The sequence below is a fragment of the Chenopodium album genome, chromosome 10, assembly GCF_948465745.1.
Source record: "Chenopodium album chromosome 10, dcCheAlbu1.1, whole genome shotgun sequence".
Classification (NCBI taxonomy): Eukaryota; Viridiplantae; Streptophyta; class Magnoliopsida; order Caryophyllales; family Amaranthaceae; genus Chenopodium; species Chenopodium album.
This window is the reverse complement of record NC_137843.1, coordinates 21873971-21894079: the sequence shown is the minus strand read 5'-3', so window position 1 is coordinate 21894079 and position 20109 is coordinate 21873971. Positions and strand designations below refer to the sequence as shown.

At 33.4% G+C, this 20109-nt stretch overlaps 1 protein-coding gene across 3 annotated transcripts; it reads right to left on the bottom strand.

The window, feature by feature from the left end:
* Positions 1–238: 238 nt before the first annotated feature.
* On the bottom strand, positions 239–6703 carry LOC145562352 (uncharacterized). Of its 3 annotated transcripts, XM_081622604.1 has the most exons (8): positions 5577–6687; positions 4531–4567; positions 4280–4434; positions 4031–4086; positions 3850–3928; positions 3627–3765; positions 1558–1671; positions 239–836 (listed from the first exon to the last, which is right to left on the bottom strand). In XM_081622604.1, exons 3-8 carry the CDS (start codon positions 4282–4284, stop codon positions 645–647), a joined length of 585 nt encoding a protein of 194 aa, XP_081478730.1. In that variant the 5' UTR covers positions 4285–4434; positions 4531–4567; positions 5577–6687; the 3' UTR covers positions 239–644. The 3 variants fall into 3 exon arrangements, with proteins under 3 accessions (XP_081478730.1, XP_081478728.1, XP_081478729.1); XM_081622602.1 differs by having other exon boundaries at positions 4280–4567; positions 5577–6691; XM_081622603.1 differs by lacking the exon at positions 1558–1671 and having other exon boundaries at positions 4280–4567; positions 5577–6703.
* Positions 6704–20109: the final 13406 nt, after the last annotated feature.

Here is a 20109-nt window from a genome sequence, read left to right as displayed (position 1 = left end):
TATTATTCACTTTAGTCCATAACTGCCAAATAGAGTCTTTTGGAGGAAAAGGCAAATATACCGAAAAGAGGTACATAACTGTCATTAGTCCATAACTTCCGTGCTTATGCAATGCGGAATGGTGGATGATTGCAGCCATGACACAAATTTTAGTGCTTATAACAATTCAGTCGAGTCACAGAGACGCTTGCTCAGACAAAACCCATCTAATGTCCTCTATCAATTTCATAATGGAATATATTCAATGAGAAGTTCCAATCTTATGCTTTAAAAAATATTGATTTTCTTGAGTACCATAACAAACATAACAGTTTACAAGTTCCAAAGAATGCAAGACTGAGTTCCTAAGGCAACAATAGTTGCCGTTACTGCGTTACATACTCATTTCACTACTTTCTTTCCACCTTAATCAACCCCACATTCCACTCTCTCACCTCTCCGTCCGAAAAAACTCCCCTTTCTGATAAATTACTAGTCTACATTCTTAAATATATACACATGTTCCCCCTAATTCGCTGTGATACATAACAGCCTTAATCACTTCAGATACTCCAATTGCTCAGGATAGTTCAATAAATTTATACAATAATCCTAGTTTTCTTTTTACCCTCTATAATTTACCAATAGATAAGCCAAAGCCCATTTTACTCAAGAAGCCTGTTGCAGGTGCCAACTCCAACAGCTGCAGCAAGATGCCAAGCCGCATGAAGGTACGGAGTTTCTGGGAAAACATCATCAGCAACAAATAACACACCACCCAACAGTGAACATGCCTTGTGGACATTGTGTGCCATTTTTAATTCTGGATCTTTGATTGCCCTTTGGGCAAATGCTACCTGGAAACAGAGAAACTCAACTTCAGTACAACAGCAAAAAAGGAAAAAAATAAAAAATAAAAAATAAAATTAAATTTATTTTAAAAATCTATTAAATATAACAATTTAGAAATAAAAAAGGCAGCTACCCTTAATACAACACAAATATTTGCATGAAGTCAAGAAATAAAATAGTAGGAAAGTCAAGATTGTTTTCTACCTTGCTCTTGCTAAGAACTTTTTCGAAAAACAGAGGTTACCTATTGATCCAGTCTTTTTATAATATAAAGAATCCATGTGCATATTTTGATTACTGATTTCTCGAACATATTGATAATCAAGCAATATTATGTCATACGAGAATAATTCATGGTGGAGAATAATTCATGGTCAAAAGTCTAACTTGAAAATACGGGCCTGTTCTCATACGATTATTTTCAGTTCAGCTCAGCTCAACTCTAATAAGTTCGGTTCGGTTCGGTTCGGCTCGGCTCGGCTCTAATAAGTTCAGTTCAATTCAGCTCCTAATTTCCTTCTCTTATAAAATATTCATTTCAGTTCACTTCGTTCAGTTCAATTCAGCTCTAATAAGTTCAGTTCATTCCCCTACTAGTCCCTTATATTATGAAACAACTATTTTTTTTCTTCATAATTAGCCTAATATGATGTTATAAGTCCCTAAAGCATAGGAATCCAAATTCATCCAAACAAATTTAGCAGAGATATCAAAGTGGGAAACTACCTCCATCAAACCAGTATGAACAAGTGAAACCATAAGTGGTTGGAATGGTAGACACACAGCAGAAGCAGCCATCAGAAGTTTAGGATGTTCACTCCTAAGTGCTCTCGAAAGACACTACAAGAATTCTCCAACCATTAGGAATATGGATTGTGGACAACAAGAATACTACAACAATCACACTGTTGCACAACTAGAAATCATATTTATAGCTGATGATTGTCAACATGTTTGTCAAATGGTGGGTAATAATTCTTCTTGGCTGTTATAAGGAAATCTAGCTTGACAAGAGTGATAACCCTTTGGCCTCTGGCCACTAGCAGTAGTAAAATAGTTTCATATGTATTAAGAGCATCAAAATGCATCACAATTGATAGCTTAACCTGCTTCATAGAAGAGATATTCTTTCACAATTTGAGTGTGTCAGGTTATAATGAACATACATACAGAAGCAAACAGTCTGATAGGAACTGAGAAAGCTAGTAATTACAGTTTGGCAATTCTGTTAGATTTAACTTGCATAAAAAAAGGCACTCATCACAGCTTCCTTTTTTTTTTCCTCTTTTGCATTTGTGATAGTTTTGTGAAAGCTCTGACTTTGTTCCAACATCCACCACTGCCTAGTACCTGCCTAAGATGATTTAAAGATCCTGGCCTAGCAAATCATCCCAAGAAAATTCATAGACTGGACATTTTTAACCAAACAAGAAGGTACCAACTTAGCATGAACAATACAAGTCAAACTGTTAACTGCAAACTCTTCCGCTCTCTAGGTTTATATGTGTTAGAAATTGAGTATAGAGAAGGGTTACATTAAAAAATGATGTAGTTATTCTGTTAATGGGTTAGCTTGAGATAGAAATAAAACGAATCAACTAGAAAGGAGAGAGGGGGGGGGGGGGGGGGGGGAAGGGAATCAGTGGGTCTATATATATAGAGGAGATTAGATAGAGAGAGCAGAAAAAATATTTTGAGTTTCTTATTTGCTTTAGAGTGTAGATGTGTGATAATAAAATCCCTCAAAAACTATCCTTTAACATTATGTAATTTCCAGATTTTATTGCAAATGTTCATTTAATTTTATCCTTAGTTATCCAGTTCATTACAATATGTTACTCAATGATCAAGCTTCATCATGCCTGACATTGATTTAGCCACAAGCTAATTTTTCGGAATGTTTATACTTTTCAAATTTCCACTAAAGAGGAATTGAAACAATTGCAAAACTTTGTAAGTACTAGTTTTTATCATATTACTTCCTCTGTTTCATTATAGTTAACACATTACCTTTAGGCACCTTTTCCAACGCATACTTTAAATGTAAATACTTTCAATTACGTATACAAAAAAATTATAATAATTTGATACAGATCTAACAAGAACCTACATGAATATGTTTTTTCTTTAACATTAAATCACAAAAGAAGTCAAATTAACGTAGTTGTATATGAATAGTACCAAAAGTTAAAACATGTCAACTGAAAAGAAATTAAGGAAGTGCATGGTAAATAATATAACTCTCATGAATCATGATTGCTTACTTCGGCCAAAAGATATGTGGATGATGTTTCAACTTAAATTTTTTTACCGCAACCTCCTAAACAGTAAATTAACATGCATTAGCTGAATTTAAAGTTTCTATATTTTAAGCACGATGAGACATAGAGACGTACTTGGGAAGTGAAACTCAAATACCCCATTTGAACATGGTTCTGGTTATCATAGGAAACAGAGGTAGATTGGAAGTTCAATTTCTACCAGACAAAATTGCTTTATGTAGACATCAGAATTCTGCTTGCTGATGCTTAGTCCAGTACTTCTGATGCTCACAATCCATTTGATGATATCAACAACCAGTACTCCCCCAATCCCAAAATAATGGCAACATGGAATCTAATACAATGTATTTTCCTTTCAGTGTAATTATTTTACGTAAAAGAGCATTTTCATCTACCCACCTATCTCATTCTAAGACCACCATCTTATGTTCACACTGATAGTATCTGGCCTCTTAGTAAAGTAAAGGCAAGTGCAGATAATTGGAATCAGCAGGTAATTCACATCAATCTTACCACAGTTGTAGTTGCTATCATGGTATAATCAACCCATCTCAAGAACTTCCTAATCCTGCCCCTGGAACAATGATACATGCTAGAGGCAACTCCAACTCCAATCAGAGAATTAGCATAGAGCTTGGAATTGAAACTTTTCCTGCACCACAATATACAAACAGGATAAGGCACAGCCACAAGGTTTCAGACAAAAGATACCGTGGAAAGAAGAGAAAGGAATTACCTAGGTGCATTGGCTCCAAGAGCAATAAATGGAAGGGATGTTACAACATTAGCAACTGTTTCAGCAATATTTTGATCACCTACAGGTAAATAGGATAGCCATGAATATCCCCAGCGGCCTTCAACATTATACATTGCAATCTAATCTAGCAAATAAATGCAATAATCAGAATCCAAAATACCGGTATGGCAGCAATGGACAGGTCTTAAACGGATGGCTATTTGCTCCTGCACGCGTCTGTTGATGTCCAAACAAGCAATTAGGTTATTAACATTGGTTCAAGTTGTTGGAAAATTTATGACCAACTGGTCAAGCTTCCCAAGATGCTATCATTCAGATGAAATCAATAGGCGAAGCAAATATGATAATTTATTGAAAATATAACTTAGGAAAAAAAGTTTTTTTTTTTTTTTTTTTTTTTTTCACCTACTGCATCAATACATGTCGACTAATTCTTGTATTTGAATCTTTACAAGTTGGCCTTTGGTCCCCGAGTTTAGTGACCTCTTCAACAACAAATGGAGCATGTGGCACCACCTGCACTCCATGCACACCCTCTAATGCTCTACTTGAATTCAATGCACTCTGGGGAACCATCTCCATTTAATTATAAATATGAACTGCCCACCCACAATAACTTGCAGGTAGCAGTCAAAAGAATTGTTGCTGCAGGAAACTTACGTTGCCAGCCGCGAGGCAGAGCTTCAAACTGGATTTTCTGTTAATAACACATTGAGGAAACATCAGTTCATCATTTAAAATAAGTTAACATGCAAGAAGAATATAAAGTATATGACAAGTGTTTGATCATGATGTAATTGTAAGACATGTTTTTCCACAACAATTCCCTTTCAAATATAGCTGAAACATATGCCTTCGACGACCATAAGAGTCAAAGAGATACCAATAACTATTATATTTAATAGCGTGCAACTTTCACCTTAGAGGGTGATAAATTATAAACTATAATGTTGTTAACATAAAACGTGCTTTACATTGGGCTTTAATTTGTCTCCTAGTTGTCAATATTATATTTGAATTTTACACTTCACAAAATACTATTGAAAATACTTTATCAACAATTATTTCAGGCCGCATTCGAATCATATTCCTACTTAGTCTAATCAATGGGGAGAGGGTGACAATTTAATTGCTAAAGAAATATACCAGATTTTAGTATTCCAGGGTAAATCAGACAAGTCAAAATTAACTTAATTACAGATTAGAAACCAATCTCAAACCTTCAAACAGTAATATTGACAATCATATCCCATTTTAAACTACCTTAATTACAAAATTCAAGCTAACAGTCAATCTTTTTCAGATTAAATAACTTTCGAATATATAAGACACCTTTAAATAACAATAATTTCCATCTACATAAGATACATTCGTTCATTTGCTTTCTCATTTTGGAGCCAAGCTTAAATAATTGTCATCAAAGAAGTGATTAATCAAAGCCAACTGTAATAACAAACTAAATTACTACGAGTAATTCACTACTACTATATCATCTAAAAATACCCTTTTGTTATAATTCATCAATCATAACAAAAATTCACATAATTATTATGTAATCATAAAAATGAAGAACCACAATAAATTCAAGCACCCATAACAAATTAGAGGTTAGTAAGAAGAAAATAAGATCAACCCAGTTCAAAAGTAATTGTACTCTAAAATGAAATGCTAATTAATCAAACAAAATCAAGAAAGAGAAATAATACCTGAGTATAGAAGGGTAAATCCAGAGCCCCAGAAACTTGGGAAGAAGCTAGAATGAAGAAGTAAAGTTGATTAAATGAAAATTAAAGTTATGATGATTAAAATAAAAAAATGGAAAAAAATGGTGGTTAAATTGTAGACTAGATGCGGATCACAGGAGAGGAGATGCGCGTGGGAGTGAGAATCTTCGGAAGAGGAGTCTCCAGCATATTCCTCTTCGTTGTCTAAACCAAAATTATTACTCTTTCCTCTCTCCTATTGTTGTGCTTGTGCGAGTAATTCCACCAATGCCGTGCCGTAAATTGATGCTACTTGTTGGCTAATGTTTTCTTTCCTTCGGTCGGGTTTGGATTTGGGTTTAAATTCGGGTTTGGATTACGGAGTAGCCGTACTATTTCAAAAAAAAAAAAAATTAAAAAAAAAAACCTACTCTATATGAACGTGATGTATGCGTAATTGATGTGTGAAAGCTAAAAAATCTAACAGACTAACACAAACTATTGGATGCGGCAAGTCGCACCCAATTGTTTGTGTGGCACTCCTCTTCTTCCCTTCCCTTTCTCTCTACTTCTCTTCTCTTTTCTTTCTCTCTCCTTTGCTTCTCCTTTTTACCAGATCAAAATAAATCAAAATCAAAAATTCACATCAATTGCATAAAACAATCATAATTAATCCAAAGGGGGGGTATTATTCTCTTCCCTTCTCTTTCTCTCTCCTCTGCTCCTCTGCTGTTGTTGGTTGCAATTGTTTGCGAAATTGTGAAGGGATGGTGGCCGAAATGTGCTGCGGTGGAATGGAGGTTGTTAGTGTGGGATGTAGTGATTGAAGGAGTAGTGGAGTTGCGGTTTGGTGGTGGGCATGATTAGGGCTAAATTGGAGATTGGTAGTGGTTGGGATTCAATGATGTTGATTGTTGTTGTTGGAGAGAGGTAGGTGTGCAAGGGCTGATGTTGTGGTGGCTGGATGTGGAGGTGATTGGTGGTGGAGTTGCGGTGCAGGTGAGCTGCGACTGGTAAGATGGGGTTGGTGTTTGAATTGGAGCAAGGGAGCATTGAAGGAGATAGGGAGCTGGTGGCAAATTGAGCTGGGGCTGCAAGTGGCTGGTGGAGTGTATTGCGAATACGACGTTGGTTATGATGGTGGCGTGAAGATTTTATTTGTTTGTTGTTAATGAGAAACCCCATTCTCATTTGAAACAAAGAGAAAGAAAGAGAAGAAGAGGGGGGAAAGATGAGAGACAAGGAAATAAAAATGTATTGTATGTTGTTAATCATATTAGCCAACAAATGATGCATATTAGCCATTAAAATGAACATATTAGCCAATTGATGTCTGGTATCAATCAACAACACTAGGGACATATTAGACATTAATAATAACAAATCAGTCTACACAAGGAAGCCAACAAATGAAACATATATATTAACCAATAAAAGGAACATATTATCCAACAAAAGATACATATTAACCAACAGAAGGAATATATCAACCAACAAATGAAACATATTAGCCAACAAAAGGATGAAATCAGCAGAAAAACAAGTAAGCCAACAAAATAAAATACATAAAGCCAACAAAATAAAACATATAAGCCAATAATTAAAATACACATATCAGCCAACAAATTAAAGATATATCAGCCAACTAAAGAAACATATTAAACATTAAAAAAAAAACATTTCAGCCAACAAATGAAACATATTAGGCAACAAGTGAAACATATCAGCCAAGCCTGCCGTACGCATAATTTGCGTACGACAGTCTACATCCAATACCTTCTTAAAATTTAATATCATATCATATAACTAATATATATGAGATAGCGACACTTGACGTTTTAATTTTTCGCCAAGTGTCGCGGCACGTAGGCAATAATTTATTATTAGTATGACACGTAGGATAAAAATATTGGATAGATTTAGATAGATTTTGTAAGATAATAAAGTTAGTTTAGAGTTTAATTTCCACAAAAATTTAAATAAATTTTTAGGCTAAAAGTGTTGGTTTAGAGTTTTATTTTCAATCAAATTATTTACAAATTAAATTATGACCCTCTTAATCAACCAATCAATCTCTCTCAAATTAAATGGTAACCCTATTTAAAAAAAAATTATAACTTTCAACAATTATTATATTAAAAATCTATACTTTTTGTATCATAATATTCGTGTTAAAGACTACACCAAAATAAATCCATTTATGATATATTTTAAAATTTTAACCCACAACTTTATGAGGGATAGTATTATTTTTTTATTTTTAAGTATGATTGTCAAGTGATTATTAATCCATGAATAGAAAATTCAAATAACATTTTCTCATATATAGTGTATATTTCTATAACATGCATTGCGCTTTTACAAAAATCAATGGTATCGTACGTCAAAATATCCTAAATCAAAAGGGATATACACCTCTTATATAAGAATGTTCAAAAAGTTTTGTGTGACACCGGGCTCACGTGAGACTGGGCTCAACAACAAAAAGGCGCGGGTCTGAGAAACCTGACCAAAGCTTGGGCGCCAACATTTTATAAAATCGATGAATTTTCTCATATCCGTCATTTTTCTCAAAATTCAGGCGCCGTCATTTCCTCAAATTTCAGAGCATTCAAATCTTCAAATTTCAGAGAATTCAAATCTCCAATCTCGAAAAATTCAAAAAAATGGAGAAATTTGATTCACATATAGAATCAATTTCGAGTTCAATTACTGCTGAAAAAGATACAATTTCATTAATTTCATATCGTATTAATAATAATTTGCAAAGCATTCATTTGATTATGCATACCAATAATTGATAAATTAAATGCAAATTTAATTTCACATTGTATATATAAGATTTCGCAGATAATTAATTTAAATTTGCATGCAATTTATTGGTTAATTTAAAGCTGTAAAATTCAAATATACTAATATTAATGATGAACGCCGTTGATGATATAATTATATAAGAGAACACCAATCATCAAATTGATGATGAAGAAATAAATGAAGATGATGCAAATATACTAGGTATGTTTGTTTGAAATCATAAAAATTAGAAGTATAATACACTGGTAATTACATGCTTTGTAATTATAATGATGTAATTGTTGACATTTTATTTCGAGTTCAATTCCAGAATGTGATAATCAAATTCGTGACTGAAATAATTTAATTCTTAATAGAAATAATCTAATTCCTTACTGAAATAATTTAATTCCTGCCTAAAATAATCTAATTCCTAACTAATATAATCTAATTCCTGAATGTAGTAATCTAATTCCTGACAAAAATAGTTTATTATCAAATTATAATACTGTAATTCTTGACAAAAGTTAATCTATCATCAAACAAAAATAATATAATAAATTTTTAACAGTATGATTTATATTTTATTTTGTTGCAGATTATTACAAATATGACAAGGATGAAAACATAAGTAGATGTCTAGCAGGTTATACAGTATCAGACTACAATGATGGATATTTTTTATACAAAGCTCATTCAAGATCTGTTGGTTTTAGTGTCAGAAAGTCAACAAAGAGAAGAGATAATAATGATATTTTGTATAAGTTTTATTTTAGATGCTCTAAAGAAGGACAGATGAAGAGTAAAATGAAGATTGCAGGTGAACAAAATTCAGTTAAAATACCAATATTAGGTAAAACCGATGAAAAAAAGAGCAAAGAAAGGGAGGATGCAAAGCTCTTATTCGTTTCAAGAAAAATGCAGAAGGTACATTTGATGTTCTTACACATGAGTTGAAACTAGAGGTGGGCATCGTGTCGTGCCGGGCCACCGTGAGCTGTGCCTGGCCGTGCCTGGGGGTGGCTCGTGCCAGGCTGTGCCGTGCCTACTTTCAGGCGGGCCATGCCGTGCTGTACCACCTTTTGGCACACCCCAGCCCATGGCACGACACGGCCCACATGCCTGGCGGGCTATGCCGTGCCGGGCAATGGGCCGCCCCGGTTTTTTCATTTTTTTTAAATATAAAAAAATCGATATATATTCATTTTAAACAACTTTAAAAATGAGTGTATTTAAATAATTTTATTAATTTATGTTTATGTTTTTGTATTATTATATTACTCTGTATTACTTAGCAAAAAGCAACAATGCATATAATTAAAAAATTTACGAGTGCGATAAACCGATAATACAAAAATTAATGAATAACTTATTTTATTATATGCCGGTACGATAAATCGATAATACAATAATTTATAATGATAATTAAAAATCGTACAATAATTGGTGAATAACTTAATTTTATACTTATTTTATTATACGGAATACGAGGTTCAATAATATAAAATTTGTACAATAGTATGTAATCTAATAATTATTCTTCGTCTTCGTCTTCTTCTTGTTCAAGTTCATCGGCCAATTGAATTGATTGAGAACTAGTAGAACCCGACGTTCCTGAAGGATTTATGTCTTCGTCAAGTGCAATTACTATAATGGATCAAATCGTGGAGATAGTTAAGTTCGTTCTTTTGGATCGTCGTATTATCATAGCTAGAGGTACTTACGATCTTTGGGCTAGTAAAATAGCTAAAGCCCAATTAAACTGATCCTATAAGGTCACACAAAGGGCCTAGATTGAGCATTTGAGGAAAAGGCCTATGATGCTTCTCCCTCTAGGTGGCCGGCCATATGGAAGAGTTTAGGTGAATTGGGCTTGCTTCCTAGTCTAGTTATAATATGATTATAAATAGACTAGGTGCCTAGGGTTGAACATAACATTCAGTGATCATAGGTCAAACCCTAATTAGCAAACACAAGCCAAACCCTCACAAACTCTCTCCCACTCTCGTCCGTTCTCCTTGGTGTGCGCTGGTGGTGTGTGCACAGTGGTGGTGATTCGTGGTGGTGGCCGGTTGTCCGCAAAGGTGGTGATCGTGGTTTTCCTCCTTTACTCGACCAATTTAGTATTGGTGGATGGCTCATTCGAATCCCGTGGACTAAGTAGAAGAGCAACGCTTGGGGCTCTATTATCTCCCTAATTGATAGTCAATCGCTTGTGGAAATTACACGTCAAAGGTATGTATTATGTGATTCTTTATGTGTTATGATTGTAGATCCTGTTTAGGTGTGAACGAATATGATTCGTGAAATTCCGCATTATAGTTCCTAAAACCCTACAGTGGTATTAGTTAGCCTCTTGCATTTACGCATTTTGACCATAATTCTTTGATATCCACAAATTTTAATTCAATTAAGAGGGTGAATAATCTAATTATGGTTCAATCTTTATTTTAAATGGAGATTTAAAGGTTTGGAATTGTTTAAATGTGATTTAAATTGCTCAATTTTTCCTAGTAAAATCCGAATTAAGCCCTAGTTTTTCGAAAATTTGATTGAAATAAAGCCCTAAATTTTGATTTTTATGCTTAATTTTGATAATTTTTGAATATTTAATTTTATGCTTTATAAATTTAATTGGATTGATTTGGTACATAAAATATGATTAAATTTAAATTAATTTTTGTGAAGAACCCTAAAATTAAAATTAAATTATGAATTTGATTTCAAAATTGAATTAGGAATAAATGTTATGTTTTAATTCAAAAGACCCAATTTAATTTAATTTAATTTTACAAAAGTTGTTTAATCAGATTAAATCTCAAAAAAAAAAAAAATTTAATTTTGAGAAAGGAGCAGCCGTGGCTGGGTGGATGAACCACTGTCAGGTGGCCACGGCGGCTGCCCAGGTGGTCGAAGAGAAGGGTGGGGAGGGCGCAAACGGCGGCGAGATAGGTGCGCAACTGTTGCGCCACTGTCACTGCAGCCCGGCATTTTTGCCACCAGCAGGGAGGGCAACGCATGTGGCTGGCTTCGCCTAGCCACGGCGGCGTGGGAACCTTCCAAGGTGAGGGAAGTTTTGGGAGGTCGGCGAGGGGTGTTAACCGTCCCTGATCTGGCGGTTTTCAAGCGTCTTATGATTAGGTGGTTTCCTCGGACTGGCGATCTCTGCGGGTGGGCTATTTTTCCTTCCTGCGAACTGCTGTGTTGGCTGGGTTTCCCCTTGCTGACGTGTCAGTTAGTGTTTTATTAAAAAAAAAACTTTAATAAAATCATTGTTTTTTATTTAATTTTAGATAAAATCAGATTTTACTTAAGATAATTTCAAATTATATGATATTTTCAAATTTTAAAATTTGTTTTAATCTTTGAAAATATTTTAAAAGGATAATTGAGCAAGATTCCAAAAGATAAAGATTGACTTGATAATATGATTATCCGTAATTAGTTAAGTAATTGATTTAAATTTTGTGATTGGCTAGTAATTAGGATAGAATCTCCTAATTAAGTTAGGATAATCTTTGAGGATAAATATGATTTATCTTTTAAGATTAAAATAAGATTTGATTCTATCTCATGCCTAATTAAAAAAATATATGATATTTTATTGATGGTCATGAATAATATATGATATTATCTAATTGCAGTATTTAAAATATGAGATATTTAGATGATGTGTTTCCTTAATTATGAACATTCGATGTTGTAGTTTAGGAAAACATGATTAGTGATTTATTATGTGGCAATTTTATAATATATGATATTATGTTGCTATATAATGACTAGTATGGCCCATTAGATTGCTAAATACGATCTGTGTATCGTGATGTATTTTTGTAATCTAAGTACGGTATACGAACCGATAAAGTATTTTTTGTAATTTTTTTATTTTATTTAAGTAGTAAATAGAATATAATAGAATTAAAGGTTGCAGTTAATCCAGGAAACCCATAAAGTGAAGGCCCAAAGGAGCAAGGTGGATGAGATCCATGAAGACTCAAGTGGAAGCATTTACTTTATTAGCTTTCTTAGGATTAGGGGCCATGCTATGTCTTATTTATGCATTCAGTATATTATGCATGTTAGATTTTATTAATGTTTTGTGATGATGCGCTAGAGTTCACTAAATAATCACAACATAATGAACCTAAGTCCCGGTAATATTGAGATTGCTTTTCCAATTAGATACCCAACAATCCTTCGATTGTAAGTGATGGGTCGGCCTCAGCAGAGTGTCACTTGTTATCTTGGGTAATTTGGGGTAGATCACGTTCTACACATTTAATTGGTTGTGCTCAACAAGGTTACCTAAAGAGTTTAGAACCTTGAAGCAAAGGGTAATAATTAAACATGAGATGGTTAATTATTCAACCAAGAGTTGCAGGAAACACAATCAGTAAAGAGTTTACTCACCTTGAAAATGTAATGCTTGATGGTAGGGCCTCAGTCCGGTAAACTATTACACAAATAAAGGATCTTGGAATCACTTAATTCAATTGGGACACATATTATGAATAAAGTGTTAAAATAACCTATAACTTTAATTTAGGTACTTTAAAGATAAACATAATTAAATTTTGCGTTTATTTATAAGTAATATTTCGTTCTAATTTTATTATTATTATATAATCTCCTCGATTGAAAATAAAGTTGAGAAAATGTTCTCAAAAGTTTAAAAGATAATCCATAAACCTATATTTCAATTTTGCTAAGATGGTTCTAAAAGGCAAGTTTTAGAGACCTATGTCACATGTCTAGGTTGGTTTTATTCAAAATGTTCGAGTAAAATGCCAACACCATCATCATTTTGTAAAGTGTTTCAAGGGTTAGAATGAGATGGGAGGTACAAATCCTCTTAAAAGACAAGTACAAATGTCCAATAAAATCTTTTATCTTCAATATGATTGAATATAAGAAAGTGATTGGAAATCTCTATGGTCAAAAGTTGATCAAAGCTAATAGAGTTAAATAGTTCATTAAACTCAAATATGAATAATGAATAAACTTAGCAAAAATCATGAAATGTGCTTAAAGTAGTTAAGCAAAATATCATTTTGAACCTAAGAGAAATGTTCTAAGTGGCTCAAATGGGAAGGGTTTAAGAATATATGAGGATTACATTAAGAAGTTATAGGCCAAGAAATGCAAACAAGTTACTACTTCTCAAACCTAGAATTATCAAAAGTTGTTATGAACAAAAAATGTTTCCAATTAAATGGACCAATTCCAATTGATTAGAAGCAACCTCATAACAGTTGGAAGGTAAAAGAATGGAAATGTTCTAATTAAAGAAGTATATTATAGAAATTGATTTATCATATTACTACTTCTTGGATATGTGATGTCATGTTTAGTTCACTCTCATTGAGAATGTGGTTGAATTAAATGAAGAAGTATGACTAAGGTAGAAATGAATCTACAAGTTTAGAAGCAAATGTTGCTACTTCACAAGTAGAATCTATAAGTCTAGAAGAAAAAGTTGCAACTTTACAAGTAGAAGCTTACTTTTTCCACCTTACCTAGTAATTGGCTAGAATTAAATAAATGTTATTTATTTTTGCCATTATCGAAATACCATTCAATGTTAGTAATGACTAAGCATTGAAGATTCAAAAACATGGAGTAAATGTTATTTAATGCTTTATTGAGTCATGATGTGTTTTGAAAAGCTAAATAGGTTTAAAAACTTTATATGTTAGATATAGATAAACCACTTCTATATACATATAAATTGTCTCTATATGTCAAATGATTCGAATGAAAAATGAACATTGCATGCGGAAGATCCAAAGAGATGGACTTTCAATATCATTAGATTATGAATTTATTGATATATGTGATCATTCTAATTTGAAAATTTTGACAAAGTCACCATATAGAGAAATGATGATATGAACTCAAGATCGAATACATATTGATGTAAGAAAACCAAAGGTTCAAAGGCTAGAGACAAGCAATGAAACTTCATTTGTGATATGATCATCAGTGTTTAATTAAAGCATAAGTGTGAAAATTTTGAAAAAGTTCAAAGGTTCAGTATGAAGTTCAGTATCAACTTGACAAGATAATGATTACATTACAATATGATTGTAATTGTGAAAGTTTGAGTCAAGACATTTACTTGGCAATATGTATATTCAATTTATTGCGATATGATCGTGACAACGAGAATTCAAGCCAAGACCTTGATAAACATCCAAGAGTTGTGAAATTGTTTTACAACAAACTCCGAAAGAAAACCTTATGAAGTGTCAATGAAAAGGAGATATCAATCTATATAAGATATATTTTGATAATGGATGAAAATACCCTATCTTCCAACCATTATTCAAGGGATATACTTTTAGATAAGCTACAAAACTAAACAAAACTACATATGTCAAATCACAATATAACAAAGGCTTCATATGTGATATGGATAAGAAAAGTTCATATAAAGTCTTTCTATAAAGCAAGGAATGAAAGTTGTATTAAATCGTTTAATGCACGTTCAAGTCCTATATAGAGCATGAGGTACTACTACACATGTCATACTTAGCACAAAATGTTTGTTGCTTAAGTAGGTGCCCTTATGGAAAACATGTCAATTCCAAAAGGTCAAGTGGGAGTAGTTTAAATCTCGAAAGAGTTTGAGAAAAGCAACAAACAAACATGGTTCAAACCATGGTTTGTTCACCCTATGCTAAATGTGCCTCTTCAAAAGGCCAGTGGGAGTATATGAGTCTCGAAAAAAGAGTTCGAGAGCCTTGAAAAAGTTCAAGATAAAGCTAATTCGAAAATCTTGAAGAAATTCGAGAAATAATCGAATAAAAGCAACAATATGAGCATGATTCACCTCATGTTACAAATGACAACGCGTGGTCTCATTAAGTGTAATGCGATTAATAACCATGTGTCGAAGGTAGTACATTCCAAGTGCACATCCTCTATTGTCGTTTCTCATTGAAGACTAAACAAAGTTGTTGTATAAGTTTCAATTGTTGCATAAAATCCACAATGATGACTAGCATACGTGAAACTTAGCCAAAGAAATATGATTTAATATTGACTAAGAGTTCTAAAATATTGATTTTGGAACATGATGATTATGCAAGTAATAAAGATGATTTGACAAGTTATAACTCCAAGTGGTTTAAAAACCATGAAATTTGAAATAGATTCTTGGTCTGTAAGAAAATGTATGACACTTGATTAATTTGCCTATTTGGGTATGACTCATTATAAGAAAAACAGACAAGAAAGAAAAAATTTTTCTAACCAAAGCAAAGACTTGTTAAAGGGTTCAACAAATTCATAGTATGACTACGACTACAATGAAGCCTTTACAATAGTCATATTGCTAAGATCTATTAAAGATATTTTAGTGATTTCTACCTTATGATATTTGGTAGATGGATTTCAAAACACTTTCTTGAAATTGTTCATGAAAGAAGATTTGTATACGATACAATCAGAATAGTTTCGAAAATCCAATAATCCTAAGGATGTATAGGAGGTCCATTTATGGATCAAAGAAAGCATCATGGAGTTAGTATTCTTAATTTTGTGAGTTAATCAAAATTGTTTGATGTTCTCATAAAATGAAGATGTTATGTATACAAGATGTTTAGTGGGAGCTATGAAGTCTTCTTGGTCTAGAATACAAAGAAATTATTCATTGCTTGAAGAGTGAATTAATGGTTAATGCATTTTGTATGAAAAACCTTGAAGAGGAAGATGAGTATAGTTGGGATTCAAGATCTATTGAGATAGGTCTCGAAGGATGTTTGAGTTTTGTTAAGAAGCTTATATTGATAAGATTCTTACGAGATTCAACATTATATTGAAAAGAGTTTCAATCCCATATAACATGGCACATTGCTTAAAAATTCAATGCTTTGAGAAATGTTGATGAAATTAAGGTTTTGAGTGATGCTCCTTGTGCATTTTGCAAAAGAAGCATCATGTATGTCATGGACTATACTCGTCTATTTGATTCACATGTTTTAAGAACAAGTGATGATAGATTACAATTGAAATCAAATGAAACATTGGAATACAGTTAGAAATTTCTTATTCCTAGTAAAAGGATGAAGGAAAGTTCTTAGTGTATGGATATGAATATTATTATTAAAATTTAGAAGTTTCAAAATTCATATTTATGGAAATTTCTCATTAATTATACTTACTAAACCACTTCCATAACTAAGGTATGAGAGTCATACTAAGGTTCTCGGATTGAAGCAAGTTATGTAATTTAAGTTGTATATGTTTTGAGAAAGCATATCACATAAGTAATACATTAACTTGCAGAATTATGTTTATAAATTGAAACGAAGTTTCAATCTTATTTTGTTTTTGAAATTAAATAAAATGTCCAAAATAATTATGAATTGATGGGCTCATTAGGTTGATGACCTGGTGAATGAAACCCCATAGGTGAACTAAATTCATACATTATTTAAGTTCCTAGTTCCAAATCTTTAAAGTGGACATAAATGATTTCAATGAATGGACTAGCATGTAAGATTGATTGGATAGCGCAATTTCATGGGCTATAGGGGCATAGTGATGCTCGGTCAACCACATGGATATGCATGAATGATGCATGATCGAACTATTGACCAACTTTGAAGTTCAAGTATAGAGCTTTCGGATATATTAGTGGATTCCTTTGACATGAGTGGAACACTTATTCCATTCAATGATTGATTTAACTGTGGTACATTCAAACGTCTACCCGTAACTGGAGATTATAAAGGATGTTTCCTGGTTACTTCAAGAATTGATTGGGAGCCACAAGATTGGATTGAGTCTACCTATTTAATTAGGAATGTGTCATCGCGCCTTGAAGAGGGAGAATTCAGTGAATGCATGGCCGCGCTCAAATGTATTACTCAGTAATCCTTTATTTTGTAATTCTAACTCAGATTTCAAGAAAAGATTTTCAGATTAATATGATCTCGACATGTGATGCAATCATATTATCAAATCGACACACATTGACTTAAAGAATTTGAATATTGCACACTTGTCTCAAACAAGTGGGAGATTGAAGGATTTATGTCTTCATCAAGTGCAATTACTAAATATATAATGGATCAAATTATGGAGATAATTAAGTTCGTTCTTTTGGGTCGTCGTATTATCATAGATAGAAGTACTTACGATCTTTGGGCTAGTAAAATAGCCTAAAGACCAATTGAACGGATCCTAAAAGGTCACACAAAGGGCCTAGATTGAGCATTAGAGGAAGAGGCCCATGATGGGCCTTCTCCTTCTAGGTGGCTGGCCATATGGAAGAGTTTAGGTGGATTAGGCTTGCTTCCTAGTCTAGTTATAATATGATTATAAATAGACTAGGTTCCTAGGGTTGAACATAACATTCAGTGATCATAGATCAAACCCTAATTAGCAAACACAAGACAACCCCTCACAAACTCTCTTTCACTCTCGTCCGTCCTCCTTGGTGTGCGCCGGTGGTGTGTGCACAATGGTGGTGGTTTGTGGTGGTGGTCGATTGTCCGCAAAGGTGGTGATCGTGGTTTTCCTCCTTCACTCGACCAATATAGTATTGGTGGACGGCTCATTCGAATCCCGTGGACTAAGTAGAGGAGCAGCGCTTGAGGCTCTATTATCTCTCTAATTGACAGTCAATCGCTTGCGAATATCACGTGTCAAAGGTATGTATTATGTGATTCTTTATGTGTTATGCTTGTAGATCTTGTTTAGGTGAGAACGAATATGATTTGTGAAATTCCGCATTATAGTACCTAAAACCCTACAGTTCCTTCATTGTTGTCGTTTTCTGCATAAGTACGATCTTGGCAACGAGTTTCAGCATCCAACCAATCGTTGAAGCAAACACACATTTCAAGTGTTTCGGGTTTTAGCCCTGTTCTTCTATCGTCTAAAATCCTTCCCGACGCACTAAAAGCTCTTTTGGAGGCAACGAAGGAGACTTGGATGGCAAAAATATCACGAGCCATTGCCGCCAAAATTGGATGTTTCGTGCTTTGTGTTTTCCACCGATCAAGGATGTCAAGACCGTAATTCTCTTCATCGTCCATGCCTTTCATGAATTCGTAACTTAAGTACATTTGCAACTCCGAAACATCGCTTTGTTTTCTCCTAGATGATGAATCACTACCTGAAAACTTAGACATCATGTTAGCAGCTTGTGCAAATAAACCTTTGGCCCTTTTACTTACATTTTTGGATGATTGAGAAGGAGTAAATCAAGACACGATTCTGTATTTAGATTCATAAACTCTATATAAGGAGAAAAATTCATTAGTCACATTAGTTTTATAAGATTCAACATCATCTTCAAAATTCATGTTAGTAAAATAAATATCAATTAATAAAAATGTGCCATCATACTTTTGTCTTGGATGTAATATAGAAGTAAAAATATAATTCATAGGAATAGTAGTGCAATATTTACACCATTTTTCCTCCATAAATGGAAGATATCCATCATAATCGTGTTGTAATCGGTGTTCAGCAAAAAGTTGTACAAGTAAACATGCATTGCTAAGAAAAGAATGAGCACACAGATTATATACAGAAGGAAAACAATGAGTCATACTATATAGTAATTGTAAAAACTGCATATATTTTTCACAATCAGACCAATCATCTTCTAGTAAAGCAAGTTGTAGAAATTTTTATTATAAAAAATTGTTAATGGAACCCTGTACTCGATTGCCCAACTCAACATTTCATAGGTGGAGTTTCACCTAGTTGCACAATCCGTTGATATTTTAATAGCCTTTATCTTCTGTTGCCTGCAAAAACCTTTCTATTCCCGAAATCTCAAGTTAGAGCTATTAATATACATAATAGCATTTCTAATTTTGTGATAAAATGAACCAATTGCTTGTGTTCCATCCTTCACACACAAGTTAAGAACATGACAAATGCATCTAATATGAAGTGCATCTTCATTTAATATTACATCAGTCAATTGTGCTTTAACTAAATTTGCACAAAATGTCATAGAAGTTATTATCAAAAGTCATAGACATGATTTTAGACCTAAAACTATATGCATCAATAGCTTGCATTAAATGATGAGAAATGTTAAGACTGGTGTGGGGGTATTCAAGCATTTTAAAATGAATGATGTGTTTTTGTAACAACCAATCAGTATCCAACCAATGACAAGTCACACACAAATAGTGATATCCGTAACCACTATCCCATGCATCAGTAGTTAAAGAAACTCTACCAGTAAGATTACTCAATTCATTTTCTAACTTCAATTTGTACTCTTGATAAGTTTTCATGGCAGCAGAACGAACAGTTTTTCGGGAGATTTTTTTGTGTTGGGGTTGTAGTGCTCGGTTAATATAACTGTTAAAGGCATCATTTTTGGCAAAAAGAAAAGGTTGTTCGGCATGTACTATCATTCTCCCAAGTTCATCCCTATCTCTTTCATAATTGTAAGTGAAGCCTTGTGGATGGAATTGAGAAATTTTGGGTTGGGTTGGATCACTAGATGGTTCACTACATTTTTTTACATGTCTACTAAGGTGTCCCGTCCTTCCCTTGGTTTTGGCCTAGTAAATTTTCTTACAAGTCTTACACCTGGCTTTGGTTCCATCTTTACTTAATTGAAAATGTGCCCAAACATTACTCTTTCGGTTGGTAGCGGCAAATTCCTCTTCAATACACCACTCGTCTAATGTGTTTGGAATTTGGGTGTTTGGCATTTGGGTGGATTGTTCACTCGACCCGGCGGCATGTGTTCGACTACCTTTGC